This window comes from Phocoena sinus, chromosome 9 (genome assembly GCF_008692025.1).
Source record: "Phocoena sinus isolate mPhoSin1 chromosome 9, mPhoSin1.pri, whole genome shotgun sequence".
NCBI classification, from domain to species: Eukaryota; Metazoa; Chordata; class Mammalia; order Artiodactyla; family Phocoenidae; genus Phocoena; species Phocoena sinus.
The window spans coordinates 106,367,031-106,390,797 of record NC_045771.1 but is presented as its reverse complement, the minus strand read 5'-3'; the positions used below and the strand labels follow the sequence as shown (position 1 = coordinate 106,390,797).

Sequence of the window (23,767 nt, the reverse complement as noted above, 5' to 3'; positions counted from 1 at the left end):
CCTCTTCATGCCATTGCTGAAGGAAAGTGCCATGAGCGGCCTTACAGGGCTGCTGGGTGATTTTCAGGACTCTCTCTAAGGTGTAAACTCTGGTCTCTGAGCACTTCTGAGTCCGTAGACTGGGCCAGCAGTACTGGAATGACTCTGCCCATGCACGTGTGTTGCTGCCTTTTCACGCCTGGTCTCCTGAATGAGGCTGCAGAGAACCCTCTCCTTGCTGTCGGGCCTGAGGTCCTTGACAGCAGGGGCAGCAGGAGTGCTGCGGAGACGGGTGTGAGCGCAGAGGACGACATGGGTAAGCCAAGGGTGGGCTGATCAGGAAAAGAGAGGAGCTGAGGTCAGCGGAGCGGGCCGTGAGCCCTGGGCCCTGCGTGGAGCCCACCAGGCTGGCCCTGCACCCGTCCCAGGTGCATCCGACACACTGTCTATTCTGCTTCCTCCTCCTGACTTACTCTCAGGCTGTTGTTATTATCTAGATAGGTGTTACCTCCTCTGGGAAGCTCTTCTTGGCCTCCACTCCTGGGGTCAGGGGCCCTGCATTAGGCCCCTTGGCTGTGCCCTGCGGGGCGGCCGGCCCATGGTCTCCTCACGACCAGGCCTGCCTGTTGATCAGCAGAAACCCAGCGTGTGGGGACTGGAGCACATGCTGGCAGATGTTTGCTGAATGACGGAATGAGCACATGCCAGGAGCCCTCACTGCTTGTATCTCTGTCCCCTGGGACTCCTGCCTGTGCAGGATCCGTGCGGTTTTACGCTGACGTCCTGGAGGGAATGTCCGGCCACGGCCAGCAGTGGATGGGCCCAGGTGTGTCACTGAACGGGTGTGCGGGGCTGGAGGACACCGTGGAGAGCTTGCTCGGGACGCAGGGCAGGCGCGGCCAGGTCCACCGCAGGGAGAGCAGTCCGGTGACCCAGGGTGGTTAACTGGGGGATGCAGGCGGCAGAGACTGGGAGCCAGGAGTCGGATCAGCTCCCACCTGGGGCGTCGGGAGGAGAGGCCAGCCTTGGGTAGGAACCAGCATGTCAAATACCTTCGCAAACAAACGTAAACAAATGAGGTTTGCTCAGGGCAGTCTTGGTTTTCACCTACGGCCTGAGTAGAGATGAGCAGAAGGGCCGCAGTTTGAAGGTGGGTCGCAGGCCCCCCATCCTCCACTAGGGGCGCCACCTGCCCGTCACAGCCAGCCTACGCCTCCGCTGTCACTGAACACTCCTAACGCCACTGCGCCTTGACCAGGTCACGCCCAGGATGTGGGCCTGCTCCTCACAGGCCTGTCCCTCTGCCCCCGCCCCACGCCGCCGCCAGTTCGCTGCCGCCCGGAACCACGAGCTCTCCCTAAAGGAGGCGGCTGGTGATGGGGTCAGTGATGGACTCTGGCCAGCAGCCTCCACCCCGCCGGCACTCTGCTCTCCTCACCCGTCTTCCCAGGACCACAGGTGCCTCCCGCAACCAGGCTGCCCCCCTCTGCGCCCCCCCGCCCCTCCCTGCCCCGGCGCTCGGCCCCGCCCCGGCGCTCGGCCCCGCCCCGGCGCCCAGCTTCCAGCAGCGCGGGGCCCGCTGGGACCACGAACCCCAAGACGCATGCGCAGACCCAGCGTGTTGGAACCGGGTGGGCCAGGGCTGACACGGGCCTGCGGGCGCCCAGCACGCAGCTTTGCACGTGCCTGTAAGTGTCTTCATGTTACAGAAAGCGAAATGGACTTTTATGTGTAACAGAACTAATATTTGTTTCAATTAGAGAGAAAACGTTTTGCCCTGACAGGCAGGCAAAGGGCACAGCGCCGCTGTCCGTCTCCAATATCTCTACATAAATGCTCTAACGTACGGTTGTCTCAGTGCCAACGTGGAATCCCATGCGCAGTGAGAGTCTCCAGAGGTTGAGTCGATACGATGAAGGTTAGGGGTGCCAGCTCCTTACCCCCTTTCACTCCTTGCTCTAAATGGTTGAAAACAGCCGTAAGGAGCTCGATGGGGATCAGAAATTACGTTAAAAAGTGGCAGCACGTGCTCTTCCGGGGTGAGCAGAGTCGGAGAAAGTGGCCGGACCTCAGGTTGAGCCGCGGGTCTCCTACCACCTCCCAGATCTGGACCTTCCATCCCCGCTGTGGGCAGCGTTGCGTCTGGATGGTCCAGTGCCTGGACGGTTACAGACCTGCCCCAGCCCGAGAGGGAGAGTCCACTGTGTGGTCTCCGCCTCAAGGGCGCCGGGCTCAGGCTTCCCACCGACATGGCGCCGCCCGCCTGGAGCCCCTGTGCCCGTGAGGAGGGGTCGGAGCTTTCCTCCTAGTGTCTCTGCTGCTGGCAGGGGGGTGCTCTTTCCTCTCTACAGCCTCCTGCATGTCAATATTATCACGGTGTTAAATTTAAGAATAAAATCCTGCTATAGCGGGAGTGCTATAAATGAGTAGAATTAGATTTAATTTGCGTATAGGTACAGATTATGAGCCAGAGGTGCTTTTCTACGAGGGAACCCTCCCCAGTGCAATACACTCTGTTCAGCCTGCGTTCTCGGAAATGAGGCTCCTTGTTTGTACCTGCGGCTCTGATCCGGATGTATCTGGGCACCTGGGGGCCAGGATGAGGGCCTCCGTGGAGGAGGGAGAAGGCAGGGCTGTGAAGTGTAGGGGTGGAGGATTGGGGGTGGCTTGGAGAGCTCCCTGCCCAGAAGGGGAGCAGAGAGTGAAGGCCCGAGGGGCTTCTACGAGTGTTAGAATCAGACGCACAGACCTGCACCTGGGAGGGGGCCTGGGCATCCCTGGGTCTTGTGCCCCCTCACCCATCCTTCCCCTTCTGCTCTCCTGTGGTCGTGTCGTGGTCAGTGGAGGAGGGGTCTGTGCGCCTGTCTTAGGGGCAGTGACCGTGTGGGAGGGAGCAGCCTGTCTCCTGGGGTGGCAGACGTCTGAGGGTCCAGCAGGCAGAGGGGACGAGGGAGGAATGAAGCCACGTGTCCAGGAGTCCTGCCACCGAGTAGGAGACAGAGAGCCTGGCCCAATGGCCCGGCCCCTCCCCGCTCTGTCCTCCCCGGGGCGTCAGATGGACAGGAGTCCAGCCAAGGCCTCGTGCTCTCTACACGCTGGACCCTGGCTTCCCGCCCGCCCTGGTCCGCGATCCGGAGGTTCCGTGCTGCTGGTGGCCCCACGAGGCAGCGCAAGTTTGGGTGCTCGGATCACATCCTGGGAAGCTCCCCTGTGCCCGGGGACCCCCGAAGGGGGGACTCAGAGCTCAGGACCCTCGACTGTGACACCTCAGGATTCTTCACGTTTAGCTCACTTGGAACATACACTTGTTAGTTCTCTGATCGTCTGAATGTTCGTGATTTTCCTTTGCAAGAGCGACCAATGGCACTTTTGAGAAAAATATTTAGAAGTTTTATTTATTAAAATATTATGTATTGATTTATGTTTGATGCCTTCACGTAATCACCATAACCTGGGACTGTGCTTCCAACATCAGGAAGAACTGGGTGATGAAATGAATAAATTCTGATGATGTGAAATACATGATATACGGCAGGACTGCCGTGTCCAGGGAAATGTATGTAGATTTATATGAGTGTCTGCTGCTTTTTGGCATGTTTTACATTTTAAATTACCTATACTTGTCAGTTAATTTAACAAATGATAGATATTTTACCTTTTTATCAATTTATAGGTATACATATATTTTGCAAAATGATTGGTCTTTTATAAAACTGTTTGTGCTTGTAAAAGATGCTGATAATGTATCCATGCAGTCGGGCCGAGACCGGGGGTTCCTCCGTGGTGCTTCTCCAAGTCCTCAGGGCTGCACCCCCAGCCGAGGGGAGGCCTGGAGACTTCCAGGCTGCCCTGCAGACCTTCAAGGTGGGCAGACCTATGGAGAAATAGACGTGTTTTCTTTTCAGTCATCGGTTTTGTGGCTGTGGATTTTGAAAGGCTTCAGTTTTCGGGCCAGGAGGCCATGTGCCAGGTCCTCAGCTGGGCGGTGCTGGTCCCTGCCGTGTCCTTTTGTCCTGTGGGTAAATGGCAGAGCCAGCTGAGAGCTGGGCTCTCCAGGTTCCCGGCCAAGGGATCCCTCCAAAGCCCAGCAGTGCCCAAGGGCAACTGGACAGGATCAGACATCCTCCATCTTCTCTGCGGTGCTTTCTGAGACTGAGGACAGTAGGCTGACAGCTTACAATCCACGTGATGCCCGGCGAGGATGCATGCGTGTCTGGTCTCCAGACTTCAGCTCATACCGACGAGTAAATATGTTTCTAACTGTATCGTTGCTGTGTTTTCTAGGAGCTGGACAAGATAGGGACCTCTCCCCATCAGCTGAGTTGTGAAGGTCTTATCAGGAATCTGTCCAGTGCCTTGGAAAGCTTCAGGAGCAGCTTGGAAGATGCCAGGGAGCAGGGCTGTGAATGCCAGCCTGGACCAGCCTCCATGCTGCACACGCACATGTATGTGCCCTCTGGCGGGGCCCCCACCTCCTCAGTCTCCCTTCATGAAGACAATGCATTTTCAGTTATGAGTTTCAGACAATAATGTGTACAATATACCATTAACACATGTGTTTTCTCACCAACACCAAAATTTCCCCTGACTTTAACTTTCTAAATTGTAAACTGTAGGAGCAGCATTAGTGCTAAGGCTAGCTTTACTGGGGATCAAGAAGCTGGATCAACGTGTCGAGATCTGAGATTACAATATGGTATTGGAATGGTTCTATAAGAGTAGTCAGCGATTTTTCAAATGACCTTCACGCTGGATTCATTTTGTACTGTGTTCTCAAAAGTGTGAGCCCCCAGAAGAGGAAACTGGGGTCTTCGTGTTCTGCAAGTGACTTATTCACAGAAGGAATGATGTTCTTCTGACTTCTCGATACCCCGATTTCTCATACTTGCCACGGTCTATCCTATGGGTTCCTTTCGCATTTGTGAGAAGCCGTTTGTTACCCAGCCTTATTCCCCTGACTCATCTTGCCTGGCAGGCACCCGGTATTGACGGGTATTCGCACACAGAGACATCGTGTGTCGGAATCTCTGAGGAATCTTATGGAGAGGCAGTATTGTTCTCTAGTTCATTTCCCGGGAACTGAGGCAGCATATTCACTCCAGCACTGTTCCTGGTGTTTTATCTTACCTAAATTAGCTTTAATTTTCTGCTATTTTAGGTTGGCCCAAAGCCTCGAGAAGACTTTATTGTCTGGGAATCCCATTATGACTTTTCTTCGCAATTTCACAGTAACTGGGGGTAAGTACGTAGTTCCTCCAAGTTTGCTTGATTAAAAATTAAATTTAGTTTCTCACACAAATATATTATTAAAATAAAACTTATTAAGGTAGAGTTATGCTATCTATATATGATAAATAACAATTTAGAGCCTGCCAGGTCTGATGTATTTGGGGTTGAGAAGGAAACCCTAAAGTCCTGGGCACCAAAACCAAGACGGGGAGAGAGAAAAGCTTCTGTGGCCTGGGTGTCTCCCTGGCCCTCCCTCCCTGCACATCTGGGAGTCTCTGTTTCCCCGTCTGTCCAGTCTTGCTATTCCTGAAGCGCTTGCGGCATCAACAAGTCAAGTCTGAAGAATCCTGGCAAATCTCCTCTTGTTAGGAAAAGTGAGATGAATGGATACGTGGAGAGAAGTGCGTTTCCTTGGTCACTGTTCCCTCAGAAAAAACACCTCCTTCGAGAGTTGAGTGTCAAATGCACAGGTCTTAGAGGAAGCAAGGGAGTAGAAATACCCCATAACCTGGGGTTTTGTTTTACTTCCGGTAGAATGATCTCAGTTCCTCCCAGAAGTGTAAGAGGTGACTTTATTTAGTGCTTATTATGGGCTGGATGTAGTGGAGGAAACGTCCTTGCCAGGTTTTCTTTTTTTTTTTTTTTGTGGTACGTGGGCCTCTCACTGTTGTGGCCTCTCCCGTTGCGGAGCACAGGCTCCAGACGCGCAGACTCAGCGGCCGTGGCTCACAGGCCTAGCCGCTCTGCGGCATGTGGGATCTCCCCGGACCGGGGCACGAACCCGTATCCCCTGCATTGGCAGGCGGACTCTCAACCACTGCGCCACCAGGGAAGCTCCTTGCCAGGTTTTAATGTCAAATCTTGTCTTCACAGTCAGGAATAGCCCGAACGCCTATTATAACAAGATTTCCTTCCTTCTGATTATTTTTCAGACGTAGAAGTAAAAGAGTTGGTGCAGAACACCACCAAGTTAACTGAAGAGCTTCGATCTTCTCTCCACATCTCAGATGAAACTATCAGCAGCGTGTTAGAAGCAAACGTTTCCCGCTCAGAGCTACAGTTTGCTGCTTCTCCCGCCTCACAAGCCCTCGGCGTCCTGGAGCTGTCAGCCTCGTGTGGTCCCTTCTCCCCTCTCCCCCCGTGGCTGGGGGTTGAGTGGGAATGATGTAAAGAGGCAGACAGGAGATCAGAGAACAAGCTGGCCACCCAAGGGCGTTATCGTCCTCTGCCACCACCGTGGGGTCTTCAGTTTCGTAATGTTGTCTTCGTTGGGGTTAGAAAGGATAAAATTGGTGGTGATAATTATTTCACTGATTCCCAGACTGACGCACGACAGCCTGGGCGCCTGATTTCCTTTCAGTAGGGAGAGCCGGGTCCAGTCTGACTGCTCCGTGGGAGCCGCTTAGTGTGACAGCAGCGAGCAGTCAGGCCGTGTCATCCCCACGGTGGGTGAGGAACACTGATTAGGGCCCCAGAAATAAGGAGGTGGGGACGCGGGCTGTGGCGGTGGGCTGGGTTTGCCCGCGGAGAGAGGAGCCGGTGAATTCACCTGGATCCTCGGCAGGGACTTCGCTGAGATGACCTTTCAGCGCATGGCGTGGGGATTTACTTTCCTGTGCAGACGGCCTGCCAGAAGCACTAGCCACGAAGATGGCTCTCAGGTGACTATTTTTATTGACAATCACCTGGGCCTCAACGGACATTTACTTTCACGTTGATTCCTGTCACCTGGGGCTAAACGCAAGCCCTGACAAGTAGATGAGTTACTCAAGAGTTAACCTGCATTGAGAAAGGAACGGATTAGAAGCTAGGAACCCCAAATTCGAGTTACGGTCTCAAGTCGTCTGCGGTAAGTCACATGGGTCTTCAAAGAAAATGTCAGAGGCGGCTTATCGGACGGCACGCGTTACGGGTGTGCGGGGGTCAGGGTGGGGTGAGGACACCGCCTCGCCGGCCGCCTTAACTGTGAACAGTGGTCAGATCTGGTTTGAACTCTTTATTCAGGGAACTTGTGATGGGAATGGAGCAGTGAGTTGATTTCAGTAGCTGACCCACAGGGCTGTACGAGGAGCGTCAGGTTAGCTGACTTCCAGCCCTTGTAGATTCAGAATGTTACCATCTTCTCAGCCCGGTGGTTGCTGCCCGATTAGCAAGTGGCCACTGGGGGTCGCTGACGCTCCGTGGTGGGAGCGCTGGGCCTGGAGAAGGCTCGCGTTCTGAGGTGCCTTTGCTGCAGGAGCGGCTGTGCGGTGCTTCCTGCTTGCACGTGTCTCTCACGATGTGAGTCGCTGCGGGCGGTCCCCTGAGTGGCTGGACGGTTTGGTCGTTGGCGGGGGCGTTAAAAAAGCTTGCATTCTTGGCATTCAAATAAGTAACGAAGTTACTCGCTGGGGTAAAGTGTATCCATGAACCCACATGTGTCTTAGGTTACAAATTCATGTTTGGTAGGTGACAGTTTGGGGCCTAGGTTTTTCTGCGTGGTGAGGTTGGCAGCACATGTTATGTGTCACTACATATAACCTGTAGTGACCTTTCACTGTTTCTCTCTCTGGGCGCCTCCGCCTTACTTTCAGTCAGTGCTGAATTGACCACGTCAGAGCCTCAGTGTTCCCGGGGGGCACATTTCCTTGGCACGAGGTCCTGGGAAAATGGCAGGAGCTCGCACTCATTCACTCACGGCAAATCTCCCTTCCCGCTGTGTGAGCTTCCAGAAGCTGGAGCCCCCAGCCCCCGAAGGGAGCCGGTGCCTGCGGGCTGGCTCGCCAGATCAACAGACACGTATGGGCAGCGAAGTCCAGAAGCGCGTGTGCCGTGGAATTTCAGTGTACAGTGTACAGCAGTGGGGCCACCGGGCCCAGGAGCCGCCCTGCAGACGGAGCTGGGGGCTCAGACGGACGTGATGAGAAGCCGCTGGCTGTGAAGAGCGACGGGAGAGTCGCAGGGTGGAGGCCTCGGGTCCAAGGGCCAGAGGCAGCAGGAAGGGAAGGGGCTGGGCCAGCTGTTCCGGGATGCGGTGCCCCTGGGAAGCTCCCCTCTGCCCGCGCTCCATCCTGAACCCTGGCAGCTCCCGTCAAAACCAAATCTCAGACGGCCGGACCCTGGAGCTCACCTCCCCCACTGCCATCCTGGACTGAATCCCCTCCACCCACCCTGGATGCACCCAAGCCTCGTAGGCTGCAGTGCCGGATCAACAGCGACTTCCTCCCTCTGTGTTCCAGGCCACATTTTTATTCTTTTAAAGGCAGCAGTGAGGTCGAAGAGTCAGCACCAAATAGACCGAGAGGGCGACCAGAGGGTCTGTCTCCCCCTATCCTCCACGACTGAGCGTGTTCGGAGGGCCTGGGAGACAGGCTCCCACCATCCTCAGCAGACTTGCCCACCCACCCTCCAGGTTCTTACAGACGGAGGTGTGGGAGGGATGCCTGGGAGTGATGATCTCTTCTGTGCGGGCCCCCCCGGAGGGAGAAAGCATCCTGACACCTTGCCTTACTTCCCTTGGGCAGGAACGAGTGCCTTTGGTGGATCTGGCCCAGCCTCTCTCAGTCGCTTGAAGTGGTTCCGTAAAGCATCAGGGACGCCTGGCTGGCACACGGTTTGGTGAGAGAGATGCCTTGCAGGGATTCGCCAGCACCTCCAATTCTGTTGGGTAAAAGCTGCAGTGGATGGTTGCTGGCGGGACTCATGTCAGAGTAGACACTGGTAAAAACTGGCTCATTCTGGCTTTTTCCCTCCGTGAGAGGGAAAGAAATAATCAGTGTGTGAGCGGAGCTAAGGGTTTCTGGCCCATGCCGAAGAACCTGGCCCCATGTGCCCTGGGAGGTACCGCCGGTCACTGGGAGCGTCAGATCCTGAGGGAGCTCGTCCTGGGCTCTGAGTCCTGCAGACCACCCTGCTCCCACAGCATCCGGATGGGCGTCATGGTCCTTTTAACTTGGGGAACTTCAGACCCTCCACCACCAGCGGAAAAAAGTAAGTGGCTGTTTCTAATGGGGCCTCTGTTTTCCTACTTACACTTAGGTAAATATTTTTGAGCCTGAGTTTCAGGATTGAGTGCACTGACCTCTACAAAGAGTACTTCTTACTGGTTCTGGCCAGTTATTCTAACCTTAGAGGTATCTTTGATCCGGATCTACTTTGCAAAGTGTCACTTGTCTCTCAACTTGGCCAGTCTCAAAGGAGACGAGCACGTCTTCTATTCAAGTCAATCGTGCGGAAGGATGCCCACAGCCTGGGGATGCCCACACCTGTTTAATACTCTGGGCTTTTAAATGAGCCATAGCACGTCTGGGGTCCTGCTAACTCATTAGTCTGATAACTTTGCCTTCGAAAGAAAATGACTTTGTGTTGATCTGGCCCGTTTATGGCGACTCTCTCAACATGGTTTTGGCAACTGCCGTTTTCTTGAAGGGCTCATGGAGAACCCAGGATCAGGATTCACACGAGGAGTGACATTATCTGTGGGTAGTAGGACTGTTATCTTGTCTGAAGCCCTGGGAGGAGGGGGTTAGGGTCTGGTTTAGGAAGGAGGAGAGGGAGGGGAGGGCACTGGGGTTGGGACAGAAGGGCCAGTGGGCATCTCAGTGGGTGGGCACCCCATTACGCCGCCCACCCTGGGCCAGTTTGTGGGCTGGGTGCAGGGCAGGGGGCGAGGGTAGGGCAGGGGTGCACGGTGCTGACCCACAGACTTCTCGGTGGAGTATGGAAAAAAGGAAGGAAGCCCCACGATTGAGTGAGCCAGTTCCTTTAAAAAATCTCCCAGAATATGCACATCCTATTGGTTCCCTTTCTCTGGAGAACCCCCATTACTCTCTCTCTGTCTCTTAAATTTAATACTTTTCAATCAACAAACACATCTAATTTTTATTCATCTTTCTTCAGATTTCCTATTAATCAAAACTCTGTTTGTGCCGGTAGCCTCCAGTCAGTCCTGGTGGATGTTCCTGGGCTGTGTGTCTTTCACAGTGATCTCCTCTGGTCCCCCTGGAGCACCTGTGGGTCTTATCGCCGCCTCTTCCGCACAGACGGGCAAGCTGAGGCTTGCAGGTGCCACCAGCCGCTGGGCCGTCCCACGGCAGGAGCTGGAGTCGCCCTCCTCCTGGGCCCTGCCTGAGTCCCCCCTGCCTTCCTCCCACTGTGTGGGGCTGCAGCCCTTCCACATGGCCCTCAGAGCCGTCTCCTGCCCTCTGGGCTCATTCCCATCCAGGCCTCTTCATTGTGTGAGCCGATCCGAGCCCGCTGGGACACGGGCAGCAAGGCCCGGCTCCTGTCTGTCACGTGGAAGGTGGCTCTTAGTATCGATCCCACTTCTTTGCTTCGACAAGGCCTGACCTGCCACAGTCACCTCCCCCGCTATTTCCAGTTCACCCCCGTCACTGTTGGTGTTCCTTTTCTGGTCATAATTAGGTTGAGAACAGTGATCGCTTCCAAAGCTTCTCTGCACCTCTGAGTCTAAACTTGTCAGCTGGGCAAAATGGGGACCATCTCTGGGATGCTGCTCTGAGCACAGTAAGGGTTATGGCAGATGCTCAGTAAACAAGCTCCTGCTAAAAATGCAAATGCTTTGCCTAGGGATCACTTTCACTTTTACAGGGAGTCTGTGATCTCAATTATCAAATTGTCTGAGTGTGTGTGTGTGCATGTGTGCTGGGGTCACAGTGGTGGGGAGCTGCCTGCCCTAGATCCCTGGCGCCTTGAAGTTTCCCAAGCCGGACATGGACGTGTAGGAAAGGCACCAGCAGCACGGCATCCGTGTGTCTGATAACTGACTGGACCAGCCTAAGCGAAGCCTGAGCTGAAAGATGCCTGCCTCACTTTAAAACAGATTCACCCGTGATATTTCCAGCCCAACAAAACTGAGTATTATCTCTGTTTTTCTTATTCCCCGCCTGCTTCAGGTGCCTTTCAAACAGGGAAAATGGTCATAGTAAGATTAAATAAAGATAAAGAGTAAAGTAGAGAAGCACAGAGAAGGTGCGGAAGCAAACACGCTGCAAGGCGCTCCTCTTGCGTGTGGCGTGACTGTGGGGTTTCCGCGTGATGGCACCCGGGACCTCCCTGTTGGTTGAAAAGAGGTGTACACAAGTTTTAAGAAAATGTTTGCCTTGGGGCTAAATTCTAAGAGATGCGTGGAACGTGATCCTGCTTGGGGACCCCGGGTGATGCTGAGATGGTGGCTAAGACCAGGGTTCCATTGCAGGTGCAGAGGGACCCTCACCAGCCAGTTCTGGTGCCCACACGAGACCAGGAGCAATGATCCCAATTTAAGGAAAACTTCCACAGAAGCCCGTTTTACAGAACTGATCAAAGAGGGGCCTCCCAAATCAAAGCAAAGGGTGGATGTGCATACTCCCCCCACTCCTGCTTCCGCTTTGAAACCCTCTCTCAACCAAAGGCATCCACCTTCCCTTAGAGACCACGATGGAAACAGTGGAATAAGGAAATCTTTCCCAAGGTACGTCTGTACCACATAAGTCCCCTGTGGAAAAAGGGGTTTTGGTTAATTACGTGTGAAAACAATTAACATCTCTCTCAGAGATTGAAAATGTACGTCAGCATATTAGATTACCTAACCATTTGTGATGGTTAATTTGTATGTCTATATGTGTGGGCCGTGGTACCCAGACATTTGGTCTAATGCCAATCCGAATGTCCCTGTGAAGTTATTTTTTAGATGAGATTCACATTGAAATCAGCAGACTTTGAGCAGATTACTCTCTGTGATGTGGGTGGGCCTCGTCCAATCAGTTGAAGGACTGAGGTGACCCCAGGGTGAGGGGATTCCTCCTTCAGACGGCTGCTGGGGCTAAGCTGCCACGTCAGCCCCGGGCCTCCCAATGCCGGCCGACCCTGCAGAGTTTGGTCTCGCCAAGCCCCACGATTGAGTGAGCCATTTCCTTTAAAAAATCTCCCAGAATATGCACATCCTATTGGTTCCCTTTCTCTGGAGAACCCCCATTACTCCCTTCTGCTATTTCTTAATGATTTTGGGGGCATTTTGTGGCATTGTATGAAAGCATCTGATGAGTTCTCCCTGTTGACAAGGCTCCTAGTAAGGGAACAGTAACTTCTGTTCACAGAAGGTCTTGCTTGGTCCGAACAATTTCGCAGTAATCACACCCATCAGAGTATAAACACAACGGGAAGTCTGTTTTTTTTTTTCCTTTTTTATATTCTGCTTTATAATTTTTCTTATTACAAAGATGTTTAATCAAAAGTCATTGCTAGGCAGAGACGCAGCCCTGGCCCTTTCATGGAGGGAACAGTGATGCACCAGACACTAGCACAGCTGTCCTCAGCCCCTCCTTTTCACTTGGTTTGCTTTTTCTTTTCAAAAATGATAACAGGCTTGGAAATCTGGTTTTCAATTTTGGAGATGGAGGAGAAAAAAATAGTTCACACTGATGCCAATGAAAAATGAAAACTGATAATCTGAGAGCAAAGGCTAAGACTTAATGTCAGGAGGGAGAGGGTCTTCTCCTGAGAGCATTGTGGGTGGAGGGCGGACGCTAGTTCTGAGCGGCTCCCAAGCCATCATAGAGGGTAGGCTGCTTACAGGGTCAGGGAATGACGTGCACATTTTAGAAACCTTTCCATTCAAAGTGTTTGAAATGGAACAGAGGTTTGGGATCCATGAAACTTCAGGTGAATCCTCAGCGTTTTGGGAAAACAGGTCTTCAAGGGGCTCGTCATTAGGGGAGCTCTGAGTCTGGGGGCCACACAACTCGGCTGTAGTCACGTCCGACCCTCGTGCTTTGACACAGTTTCTCTCCAGTGCCCCGACGGTGGCTTTGTCTCGAAGGCGCGATGGGGACATTCTTTGTCTGCTGCTCAAGTTCCCTGAGGATGGAAAGTCTGGGTCTGCAGCGAGGGAGCTGTGCCGGCTGCCCGGGGCCCAAGTGTTTTCCCTGATTGTGCTGATGGGTTGGAACCTGGACCTGCGGAATTTCGTATACAAAGTAAGGGGAAGACGGCCGCGGGCCGGGGTCGGCCAGCAGGGCCCGTGGGGATGAGTCGGGGGCAGCAGGGCAGGTGCAGACCCCGCAGCCTCGGGGTGGGGCTCGGAATCGAGGGGTGTCCGGGAGACTTTCCAGGGTCCTTGGAGTCAATGTGCTCAACAGGGAAGGACCAGTGATCAAAGTCCCCACCGGAGCCCAGCACCAGGTTCCCTCCTCTTTGACCAGCACTTGACTGGAGTTTACCTGGGAGGCTGGCTTCTGCTGTGGCCCCCGCCCCAACTCCCTGGCGGCCCCTCTGAGTCAGAGCTACTCCCCCGCCTTGGCCATGGCCGCCTCTGCCCCCTGTCATGTCCTGGGGCCCGCGAGCTCTGTCCCGAGAGGGGATGTGCTCACCTTTGCCGAGGCCTGTCCGGGAGAGGGGTGCAGATGGCGGGGGACATGGGGCAGCCCCTCCCTGGGTGAACCAGCTGTTCCCTGCCCTCCACATGCCCACACGCATGTGGGTGTGCGGGAAGGGGCTGAAGTGGCCGCGGGGACAGCTGCCCCGAGGGCAGGCCCAGTTACCTTCTGCAGACAGGAGTTGTGCCCTGGGCTGCACACCGGCTCGCGGCCCTGTCTCTGCCTCTTCTTGAAGTCCCTCATCTTCCAGCCTCCACTGTTGGAATCATTACCTGTGTCTCCAGACCCTTCACCTTTGACCCTTAGGGACTTTCTTGCTCCAGGTTTCTCCCCAGGGATGGATTTGCCAACACCTGGGCTCATCAGCGACGGCTTTGGTGCCCCACATCCGGAAGGACAGTTTGGGGACTCAGGAAAAGGGTAGATCTGCCCTTCCAGCCCAGTGTCCTTCATGGTCTCCCTCTCCTCAATAACTTCAGGAATCCGGTGGGTGATATACACGCTGAGAACAGAGATTAATTTTCAGAATGAGAATTAATTCTGAAAATTTCAGAATTTTCATTTCCAACCCATAAGCAGGAGGATGGACGTTTCCTAAACGTCCCCACGCTCTGCAAGGCCACGTGCCTCGTGGTGGGATCCGTGCCTGTGGCTCACACGTAGGCCGGTGAGTCCTGCATCCACTCCCACGGCCACTCTTCTGCTTCACCGCAGGCACCCCTGGCGGCCAGTTCTGTTAGGTCCACAGAAGCCACCGACTTGAGGCTGGTGCTTCTCAGGCCCCGATAATGCCTTGGACAAAGGGCCGAAAGGATGAGACACTGGGTTGGAGTTGGTCTCCGACACACAATGGAATCGACACCTCCATTAAGAACACCAGCCCCTCCTACCCGCGCAGCTCCAGGGAAGCTGATGGGTACACGGTGTTGCTCAGAGGTGTCAGCCGTCAAGACACACTCGGGGAGCCACACCAGCGCTGGGGTCCAGCAGGCTGGGCTCACTCCCAGCTTCCCTCGGCTGACAGTGGATTTGTGATGCCTTTCACAAAGCACAACGTCCAGTGCGTTCCTCTGGCCGTCAGTGCTGGGACTCCATGCAGGTCGGTCCCATCGGTCAGTGCCCCGAGGGCCACTTTTGATGTGCAGCTGCAGTTAGAAAGGCGAGTGGGAAAACGATAGGAGCCTGCACCCCTGGCTCCTGCCGAGGAGGCTGTTGCCTTAACTGACGACACGGGCACATTATTGTGTGCAGGGAGAGTGAGAGACGGAGCAGGGGTCTCAGTCCAGCAGGTCAAGGGCAGAGCCAGCCGCTGAGGGGCAGGTGCAGAACCCTAAGGGCCCAAGTTTGAAAACCTGGACATTCAGAATGCAGATGAAAGCAGTGGGGAGGGTGGCTGTGAGTCCTCCCCCTCTGTGGGAAGGGGCAGTGTGTGCTAATTTACCCATTCATCCAACACGTATTTCCTAAGCAGCTATAATAGTATTTTTGGGAAATGTTTATTGATTTTTTTGTTATATTATTACTATTTTTAATAGGTCTTTATTGGAGTATAATTGCTTTACAAAGTTGTTAGTTTCTGCTGTATAACAAAGTGAATCAGCTATACATATGCATATATCCCCATGTCTCCTCCCTCTTGCATCTCCCTCCCACCCTCCCTATCCCACCCCTCTAGGTGGTCACAAAGCACCAAGCTGATCTCCCTGTGCTATGCGGCTGCTTCCCACTAGCTATCTGTTTTCCATTTGGTAGTGTATATATGTCCATGCCACTCTCTCACTTCGTCCCAGCTTTCCCTTCCCCTACCCCGGGGCCTCAAGTCCATTCTCTACATCTGTGTCTTCATTCCTGCCCTGCAACTAGGTTCATCAGAACCATATATATATTTTTTAGACTCCATATATATGTGTTAGCATACGGTATTTGTTTTTCTCTTTCTGACTTACTTCACTCTGTATGACAAACTCTAGGTCCATGTACCTCACTACAAATAACTCAATTTTGTTTCTTTTTATGGCCGAGTAATATTCCACTGTATATATGTGCCACATCTTCTTTATCCATTCATCTGTCGATGGACATTTGGGTTGGTTCCATGACCTGGCTATTGTAAATAGAGCTGCAATGAACATTGTGGTGCATGTGTCTTTTTGAATTATGGTTTTCTCTGGGTATATGCCCAGGAGTGGGATTGCTGGGTCATATGGTAGTTCTATTTGTAGTTTTTTAAGGAACCTCCATACTGTTCTCTGTAGTGGTTATATCAATTTACATTCCCACCAACGGTGTAGGAGGGTTCCCTTTGGAAATGTTTATTAATTGATTGACATTTTCTCATAACAGAATCTTTTCTTTAATTTTTTAGTCTTTTAAATTGAAGTATAGTTGATTTATAATATTGTGTTAGTTTCAGGTGTACAGCAAAGTTATTCACTTACACATCCATACATATCTATTTTTTCAGATTCTTTCATGTTACAGGTTATAACAAAATATTGAGTAGAGCTCCCTGTGCTAAGCAACCAGTATTGCCAGAGGCCGTTCTCGCAGCTGTGGCCACATCAATGACCATGACAGGCAAAAATCCCTGCCTGTCCCCGAACAGAGAGGATGCAGTGAATAAGTAAAACACAGAGTGTGTCAGTGGTGACAGCACAGGTGGGTCCCAGCATCCGGAGGCACTGATGCTTCTAAAGCACCCAGGGTGCATTCCTGGCCCTAATCTTCCAGCTGGTGATGGTGCGGGAAGCCTTTGAAGCTCTCTGAGCTCAGTTGCTTCATCCACAAAATCAGCGCTGGCACACAGCCCACAGGGGTTCGGAGGACTGTGCGCTGTGACACAGGGAAGCTGTAGGTAGATGGAAACTTTCACACATAAGAATCATTTTATTGTGACCCTCTTCTTAAATAGCCACTCCGGGCACCTCAAAGACAGAAAAAAATTGTTTGAAAGTGATTTGACTTTTAACAGCCAGTCATATCTGCTCCTGGCATGTTCTGACGATACCAGTACGGTTGAGCGTGCTCCCAGAACGGAGCCAGTAGAGAGGGCTTTATACGGCACAGCAGAGGTGTCTCCCAGGCTCAAGAGAATAAAATCAAGTAACGCTCTTCATTCTCTGCCCCGCTCCAGTGATGCTTGTGAGGCACCACGTCCAGCGCTGGTTAGGTCGTGTTGTGTTTCCCTTGGAGACTCTGCTCCCTGTGGAAGCCAGCGGCCCGCTCAGCTCCCTGCTGGACGTCGGGTCCAGCCTCGGCCATCTGCTCCCCGGAGCCAGCCGCGTCCTCGAACACCTTCCCGAGTTCCCCCGAGAACTTGAGATCGCTGCTTTGCTGGACACGCCCGACTTCCCACAGGTGGGTGCTTGGCCTTGGCCCCGGGGAAGGTGCGGATTTGCTGTGTCTGTGTTTGCTCCTCTGCCTTCCTTTCTATTCCACTGTCTAAAATGCGCATGTGGTGACAAAGCACAGGGACGAGGGTACCTCTTAGTGGTTCTGGAGGCAGCAGCCTGACGAGGAGCAGGGCCTGGGGTCCCCTGCAGAGCCAGAGGAAGCGGGACGCACAAGCACCCACGTGGAGGTGGCAGTCCAGGCGTTCTCTGTGATGTCAGAAGTCACTGGATGGATTACCCTCACAGAGGAGATTCCAGGGGCCTGTTTAACTGGACTCAGAGAGTACCTCGCTTTCAGAAACCTTAATACGTTTATTTGCACACAAGTAATTGGCTTGCAGATTACAGATCGTTTGCTGCGAATACAAACTCGAAGTTGAATGAGGTCAGTAGCCAGATGTTCGTTGTGCCTGGACTCTCTCTGCCTGGAATGGAATCGATGGGGAAGGGGGTTGTGTGTGGGGCCTGTGAAGGGCGAGGCGCAGGGTGAGGGGCGGATGGTGCATCCTCGGACCTGCCTCGGACGCGGGACATGGGGTGTTCATTCAGCCGAGGGGTGAGTTGAGAGCCCTCGGGTAGCTGGGAAATTTAGCTGTAGATATTCATACTATTAATTAGTCTGAGTTCGTGGTACTTTATGGATTAATGATTTATCACTGGACAGACAGCAGAGATTTGCTGGTGTGTGTGTGTGTGAGTGTGAGACATTTGTCTCTTCAACCGTATAGACCAGAAAAATCACTGCTGTGATTTGCATAGCATTTCAAGGACAGAAGGACTGTCACTGAGATTTCATACTTTCGACTTGGTGACAATCTTATATAATCAGTTGGAGGAGGGACCGAAGTTTCAAGAGCCTGGGAGGGAGTCCCTCTAAGTCACTGTTTGCCTGTGGTTTATTTTTCTTATGTTCTCAGGCATCAGCCTTTGGTCCTTTCCAGTCTGTGATGAAGGTGGTTTGCAAGGACGAAGCCTCTTTCTTTAGGAACTCTGACATCTTTCTTCACTTGCCTAGAGTTAATGAATTCTTAGGAGACGACAAGGAAAAATTCAACATTCCTGAAGATTCAAGTAAGAAAACTGTAATCCATATTTGTTTAGATTAATTTGCATTTTGATAATTAGCCCTGCTTTGTACAAGATATTCTGTCTGTGTAGAAAGTGGGTACATATGAGCAAAGAATTTCCTACCTGCACCCTCTAACCTGTATCCTTCATTTTCTGTAAGGTCAGCAAATGCTGGCGTCGCAGTTGGATTTGAAAGACCCCTGCACCCTTGAGCACGGGCTAATTCTCTCACCTGTGACGCCGAGGAACTGGGTCTTAAATTCCAGTGCACCTGAAGCCCCAGCCCTTTTGGGACCCCTGGGTAGCCAGTAACAGCGAGAGGTCCGGGCCCGGAGACCAGGGGCAGCATTTTGGTTCTTGCAGAATGGCTCTCTCACAGCCAGGAGAGCCATATGTGGTCCCCTACAGATTTGCCTTCTATATAATGCTCCCTAGCAAATAACAGCAGACTTAAAGGTGATGCCCCGGCCCCACTGTAAGTTGGTGCATTTTGATTAGGAAGAGAGACGAAACGCACAGCTAAGGGTTTGGGTTTAGACTGCTCAGCCCCACCACCAAGTTGCGTGTCTTCGGTCCTGTGACATCACGTCCCTGAATCGTGTTCATCTCATGTATGACATGGAAACATAGGACCTGCCTTGTAAGGTTGTCGTGAGGAGTGATGGGGGTGATATCTACCGACTGTTGAGGACGGTGGTGTGGTTGTGTCCTAGTGTATTAATCACTCTTCTGCGCCGTACGGCAAGTCAGTGGTCTGACACACACCTGTCATCTCATGGTCTCTGTAGGTCACAGTCTGAGCACTGATTAGCTGGGTCCTCTCTAGGGATCGCATGAGGCTGAAGTGAAGGTGATGGCCAGGGCTGGGGTCTCATTGGAGGTAGTTGTTGGTAGAATTCAGTTCCTTGCAGCTGCAGAACCCCAGGAGGCTGCGTCTTCAAGGACAGCAGAGTATCTCTGTGATTCTGAGGCTTCTGGTCTCTTAAAGGGTTTAGCTGATGGCTCAACCAGGATAACCTCCACCTCAATCAACTCCAAGTCAGAATCCCTGCGCCGTGGCCGTGTAAGCTAACCAGGGATGTGGCGTCCATCATATCTACAGGTTCTATCTGCAGAACAAGGCTACGAGGCTGCCTTAGACTTCTGCCTGCTGTGCCCAAGACACCTCTTTATGTACCTGTGCCTGGGATGGACAGACGTGTTGGTGGGACCAGGGAGGAGAGGGGAATTATGTAGAGATGGGGCTGCAGGGTGTCCTCAGAGCTGCCCTAGAGACAGTGTGTCGTTGTGTTCATCAGCTGATGGATAATTTGGAGAGCTGTCGAACAAAATATAATGTGGCAGTATAGATACACATTAAGGCTATTCATATGGAATAATTTTGTTGTCTTCTTTCCTAATCCTCATTTCCTCTTTTCTTCTTGCATATGGGTTTTTTGAGGATTATTAATTTGTTCATCAAATCCAATCATCCAGTTATCCATCCATCCTGCATCCATCCATCCATCCACCTATTCATCCCTCTATCTTTCCATCCATTGCTCCATCCATCCATCCATCATCTGTCAATTAATCCACCCATCCACCCATCCTGCATCCATCCATCCATCCATCCACCCACCTATCCATCCTTCTATCTTTCCATCCATTGCTCCATCCATCTGGTTGTTCAGCTAACACTGAGGACCAGTTTTTCTTTGTCCTTTCATACATTTATTTTAAATGACGGTCACACGAACCATAGACAATATTAGTACCCTCATTTTTCAGGTGACACGAGAGGAGCTCAGAGAAGGTTAAGTGACTTGACCAAGTTCACACAGCTCACAAGTGGCAGATATTGGGATTCCTGGTTTCAGATTTCTTGTTCTGTTCATATGTATGATTATGTCTTTTCCAAAGTAAAAATTGCTACCGTTTATATTAAGCTTATAATTTAAAGTGTAAGTTGTTAAAATATCAGTAAGAACAACCTCTATAATTAATGCTATAAGAAGTCATTATGTAGTCATGCCCTTAATTTATATTTTACGGAATTATTTCTATCAATTTTATTGTATTTGTTGAATAAAAAGAATTTGTTTTTCTTTTCAAATGGGGAATTTAGGAAAATGCAACTGATAGTGAAAATTACCGCAACAGTAATTTTCCTACCTTGTGTGTTATGGATTGTGATATCAAAGCTAAGATAATATTTTCATTTTAAATGTTCTGTTCAGGAGTAAAAGAACTGGTTATACTGAAGTATTTGTCACTAACTGGCTTAAAACCTTTCTTACTTGATTAGTAATCGTAATGGTGGTGAAGGGTCCACCTTCATTAGTACCTGTTGGTTCGGTTGAATAAACCTTCCATTGAAACCAACCAGCACCACAGCAGTATGATTGCCAACATGAGGAACTGATGTTTGGGTGAAAACAAGGTGATTTAATGTAACAAAAGCAGTCAGTGCAATAGTTCTGTATAGGTGCAGCAAAGGAAATTCTGTAGCAATTTATAAAGCTAATTTCTTAAGAAAAACCTAATTGTAGTCTCAATACAGTGACTGTTGAAAAGAAGATTTTCTAGATTAAAACCAGATGCATTCCTTTTGCATTACTGTTTTAATTTTTAGTTGTCTTTGTCATTATTTAGTACTCTTACCGATGACTTAGTTTAAAAATGTGAAGGTCATACTTTCCTCTCTTTCAAATTATTGAAGGGGACATGGTGTCTCAGAGTTTTGAGACAAGAGCTGCTAAAGACAAGGACAAGAAAAATTATTTCTGAACTTACTGCCCCAAATCAGAATTGAGTCATGAAAAAAATATATAAGCCACTCATCGGAAATTGAGGCGTCATGGCTCTGTATGTGAATGTCCTTGTTATCCTGGACATCCCCAATCATGAGCAACACTTTTTTTTTTTTTAAATTGTGACAGCACCCTTTTGCTTGAAGCTTTATCAGGAAATACTACAGTCTCCAAATGGTGCTTTGGTGTGGTCCTTCCTAAAACCTGTATTACATGGAAGAACACTGTACACACCAAACACTCCAGAGATTAATAAGGTCATTAGAAAGGTGAGTTTGAATGAATGAGGATGTTACAGACCATACAAGCAGTACAGTGGGAAGCAGTCTGTTAAAATATTTAACGTGATTGTTGTATAGCTTGGATTACACACAGTTTTCTTATGCTGATTACAATTTATTTTCCCCTGGGTATTTTTTTCCTGTTCGTGTCGTTGTTGAACTCGGACATGCCGCGTCGTTCTCTCAGAGGACATTTTGGGGGCAGGAGGTATTATTTGGAGTAATTAATGCAGGCAGGACACTTAGACAAAGGAGGCCGGTTCAGGTGGTCCCAGGAAGATGTGGAGAACACATGCGCATCTGTTTTGCTTGGTGCATCTGGTGGTGAAGGAGGAGTCTGACCCAGTGTTCGTGGCCTGGGTCTGGTAGTGACATTTCCCAAGTCGGCGGCGAGGCTTTGTCGGCCTCATCTGTGGCGGGTGAGCCCAGGTGAAGAAGCCAAAGAGCTTCCCTGGAGGCGTCTGGACATCGCACAGCTCTGCATGTTTTCCTTTCCTTATGTTTCTTACCTTCTCAAACCCGTTAGCTTCAGGATTTATCATTGTTCATATTTGTACTTTCTTTTGACATGGTGGTGCTGTGTCTTCCCAGGGTCTTCTCTCCTTGTCTGACGGTGGCTTATGAGCCTGCAGGCACCTGTGAGGGACTTCAGGAGGCCATGGGGTCTGTCAAAACCAGAGGAGGAGACATCAAGCCCTATTAATGCTAAACTTCCGAGCTTCAAATAGTACTAATAACTTAAAAGCTAAAAAGTTGGCGATGGGGTGTGGTCATCCGAGCAGTTGGGTTATTTTTGTCAAAGTAGATTTTACAGATTCATGTTTCCTGCCCTTGTGGTTGCCACGTGGCCTCTTGCTTCCTGCCTGGGGCTTAGCTCAGGGGCTGTATTTGCCTCAGTTTATTCTGAATGTGCTTAATAACGTCTGCTTTATCTTGGGACTGTCCATTTGGACTGGGCTGTCACAGTGAGATGACATTAATCTAGACGTACGTCAGGAGCTCATCCTTCCAGGGCTGGGCTTCCGAGGGGCCTGGAGCCAAAGCCAGTGTCGTTCCGATGATCTCCCTGCGTTAAGCTTGCAAGGGCTGTGGGAAGTTCAGAAATTTCACAGAAAATGGCTCTGTAGCACAGCTTTATTTTAAATTCAAATTAAAAAATGGGCCATGACTTTATTATTATTATATTATGTATTATTACACAAAGATATTATTGATGATATATAAAATGTACTGTAGGATTATATACCGTGCTATATTCTGTGATACAACAGTTAGTATGACAGTCTTGCTTTTGAGGAGCTCACCCTGCGGTGGGGAAAGAGAAGACAAACATCTGAAGAAATAATTCAGAACTAACGTGATCAGAGATTCGCTCAGTGTGGCACAGGGCACAGGAGGTGAGCTTCTAGTCCCCCTGGAAAGGAGGGTTTAGAAAAGCCTTCCGAGGGAGGGCATGTGCAGGCCTCCATGGGGGCGGGAGGAGGGGGCTTGGCCACGACAGGGATGTGGCAGTGAGTGTGCCCAGTGCGTTCTGAGAATGACGGAAGTTTTGGAAGAACAAGCAGACATTTCCCTGGCTCTTGCTTGGTCCCCCGTACACGTCATAGGCAGTGCTGTGCGCTGGTGCCTTTTGCACGCATTCGCTGTGGCTGACGACTTTGCATGAGGGTGTCCTGGTTTGTACGTATGAAGCTAAACTTCGTGGCGCTGGAGCCAGGCCGAATGATTCTATTTAACTTTCGGGAAACCGGTTCTGCTCATTGGACTCCCGGTCCAACGTTCCACGTGGCTGGGAGAGCCTAGAAGCTCTGCCAGCTTACGGTGTGTGAAGCACATCACCTGTCATGGTGGAAGGGCCTGTCTTGCATGTCATCTACTACTTGGTCTTACTCTCCCCATTACTTCCCATTAGGTGGAACCACGTGAAGTTGCCATTTTTTCGTGGGAAAAAAATGTATAAAATGGGTCATCTCCTCTGGTTGGACCTGTAACTCTGAGGGTAAAGCACCAAGCGGCACGATGTCGTGAAGAGAAACACGTGTGCACGGGGCTAGGCCGGGGGTGCCCCCGCGCCTGTGACCTGTCCCTTGTCACCGTCCCTCTCAATAAGCCTTTTCCTCCCAGTAACACGGAGGCCGGAGGGAGAGCCCCGGTTTCTGGGAGCCACGAGCGTAGTCCGAACCTTCTCCTCCACCAGCGCTGTTTCCGGAAAGGCGTTGCCCCCAGGGCGGTGGGGACTGAAGGTCACCTCTGGAAGCAGGAGCGGCCGGGAGAGCAGCGGCTCTCAGGGCCGGGGGGTGGCAGCTTTGCCTGCAGAGCGCCTGCCGCAGCGTCCGGCGACGCTCCTGTCCCCGCCCACAGCCGGGGCTCACTGCCGGCATCTGGGGTGGAGCCCGGGGAAGCCGCCGGCTGCCCCACGGGCGCGGGGCTGGCCCTCAGCGGGGAAGGTCGGCGTGCTGAGGCTGAGGGACGCCGGAACGAAAGGGCTTGTCGGGCCGGGTGGGGCCCCGGGGAGCAGACAGACAGAGCAGGGGCGGCCGGGCCGGGGGGGTGCTGGGCTGGCGCGCGCCGGCTGCGCCCTCCCGGGGGCCGTGCTGCGCCGGGGCTGGGGGCCGGCGGGCGGCCTAGGGCAGAGGGGCCTCGGCCTGGTGTGTGTCTGGATGAGGGGCGGC

General features: G+C 51.8%; 1 protein-coding gene across 1 annotated transcript in view; it reads left to right on the top strand.

Annotated features, from left to right (window-relative positions):
* ABCA13 (ATP binding cassette subfamily A member 13) overlaps positions 1 to 23,767 on the top strand; it is a 260,151-nt gene that overhangs the window by 13,009 nt on the left and 223,375 nt on the right. Inside the window, 14 exon segments of the mRNA XM_032642592.1 lie at positions 119 to 295; positions 737 to 906; positions 1,238 to 1,352; positions 1,430 to 1,667; positions 2,084 to 2,259; positions 3,035 to 3,260; positions 3,735 to 3,843; positions 4,264 to 4,430; positions 5,138 to 5,217; positions 6,141 to 6,271; positions 12,969 to 13,163; positions 16,755 to 16,919; positions 17,872 to 18,025; positions 20,944 to 21,083. Of these exon segments, the coding sequence (XP_032498483.1) occupies positions 119 to 295; positions 737 to 906; positions 1,238 to 1,352; positions 1,430 to 1,667; positions 2,084 to 2,259; positions 3,035 to 3,260; positions 3,735 to 3,843; positions 4,264 to 4,430; positions 5,138 to 5,217; positions 6,141 to 6,271; positions 12,969 to 13,163; positions 16,755 to 16,919; positions 17,872 to 18,025; positions 20,944 to 21,083 (2,243 nt within the window).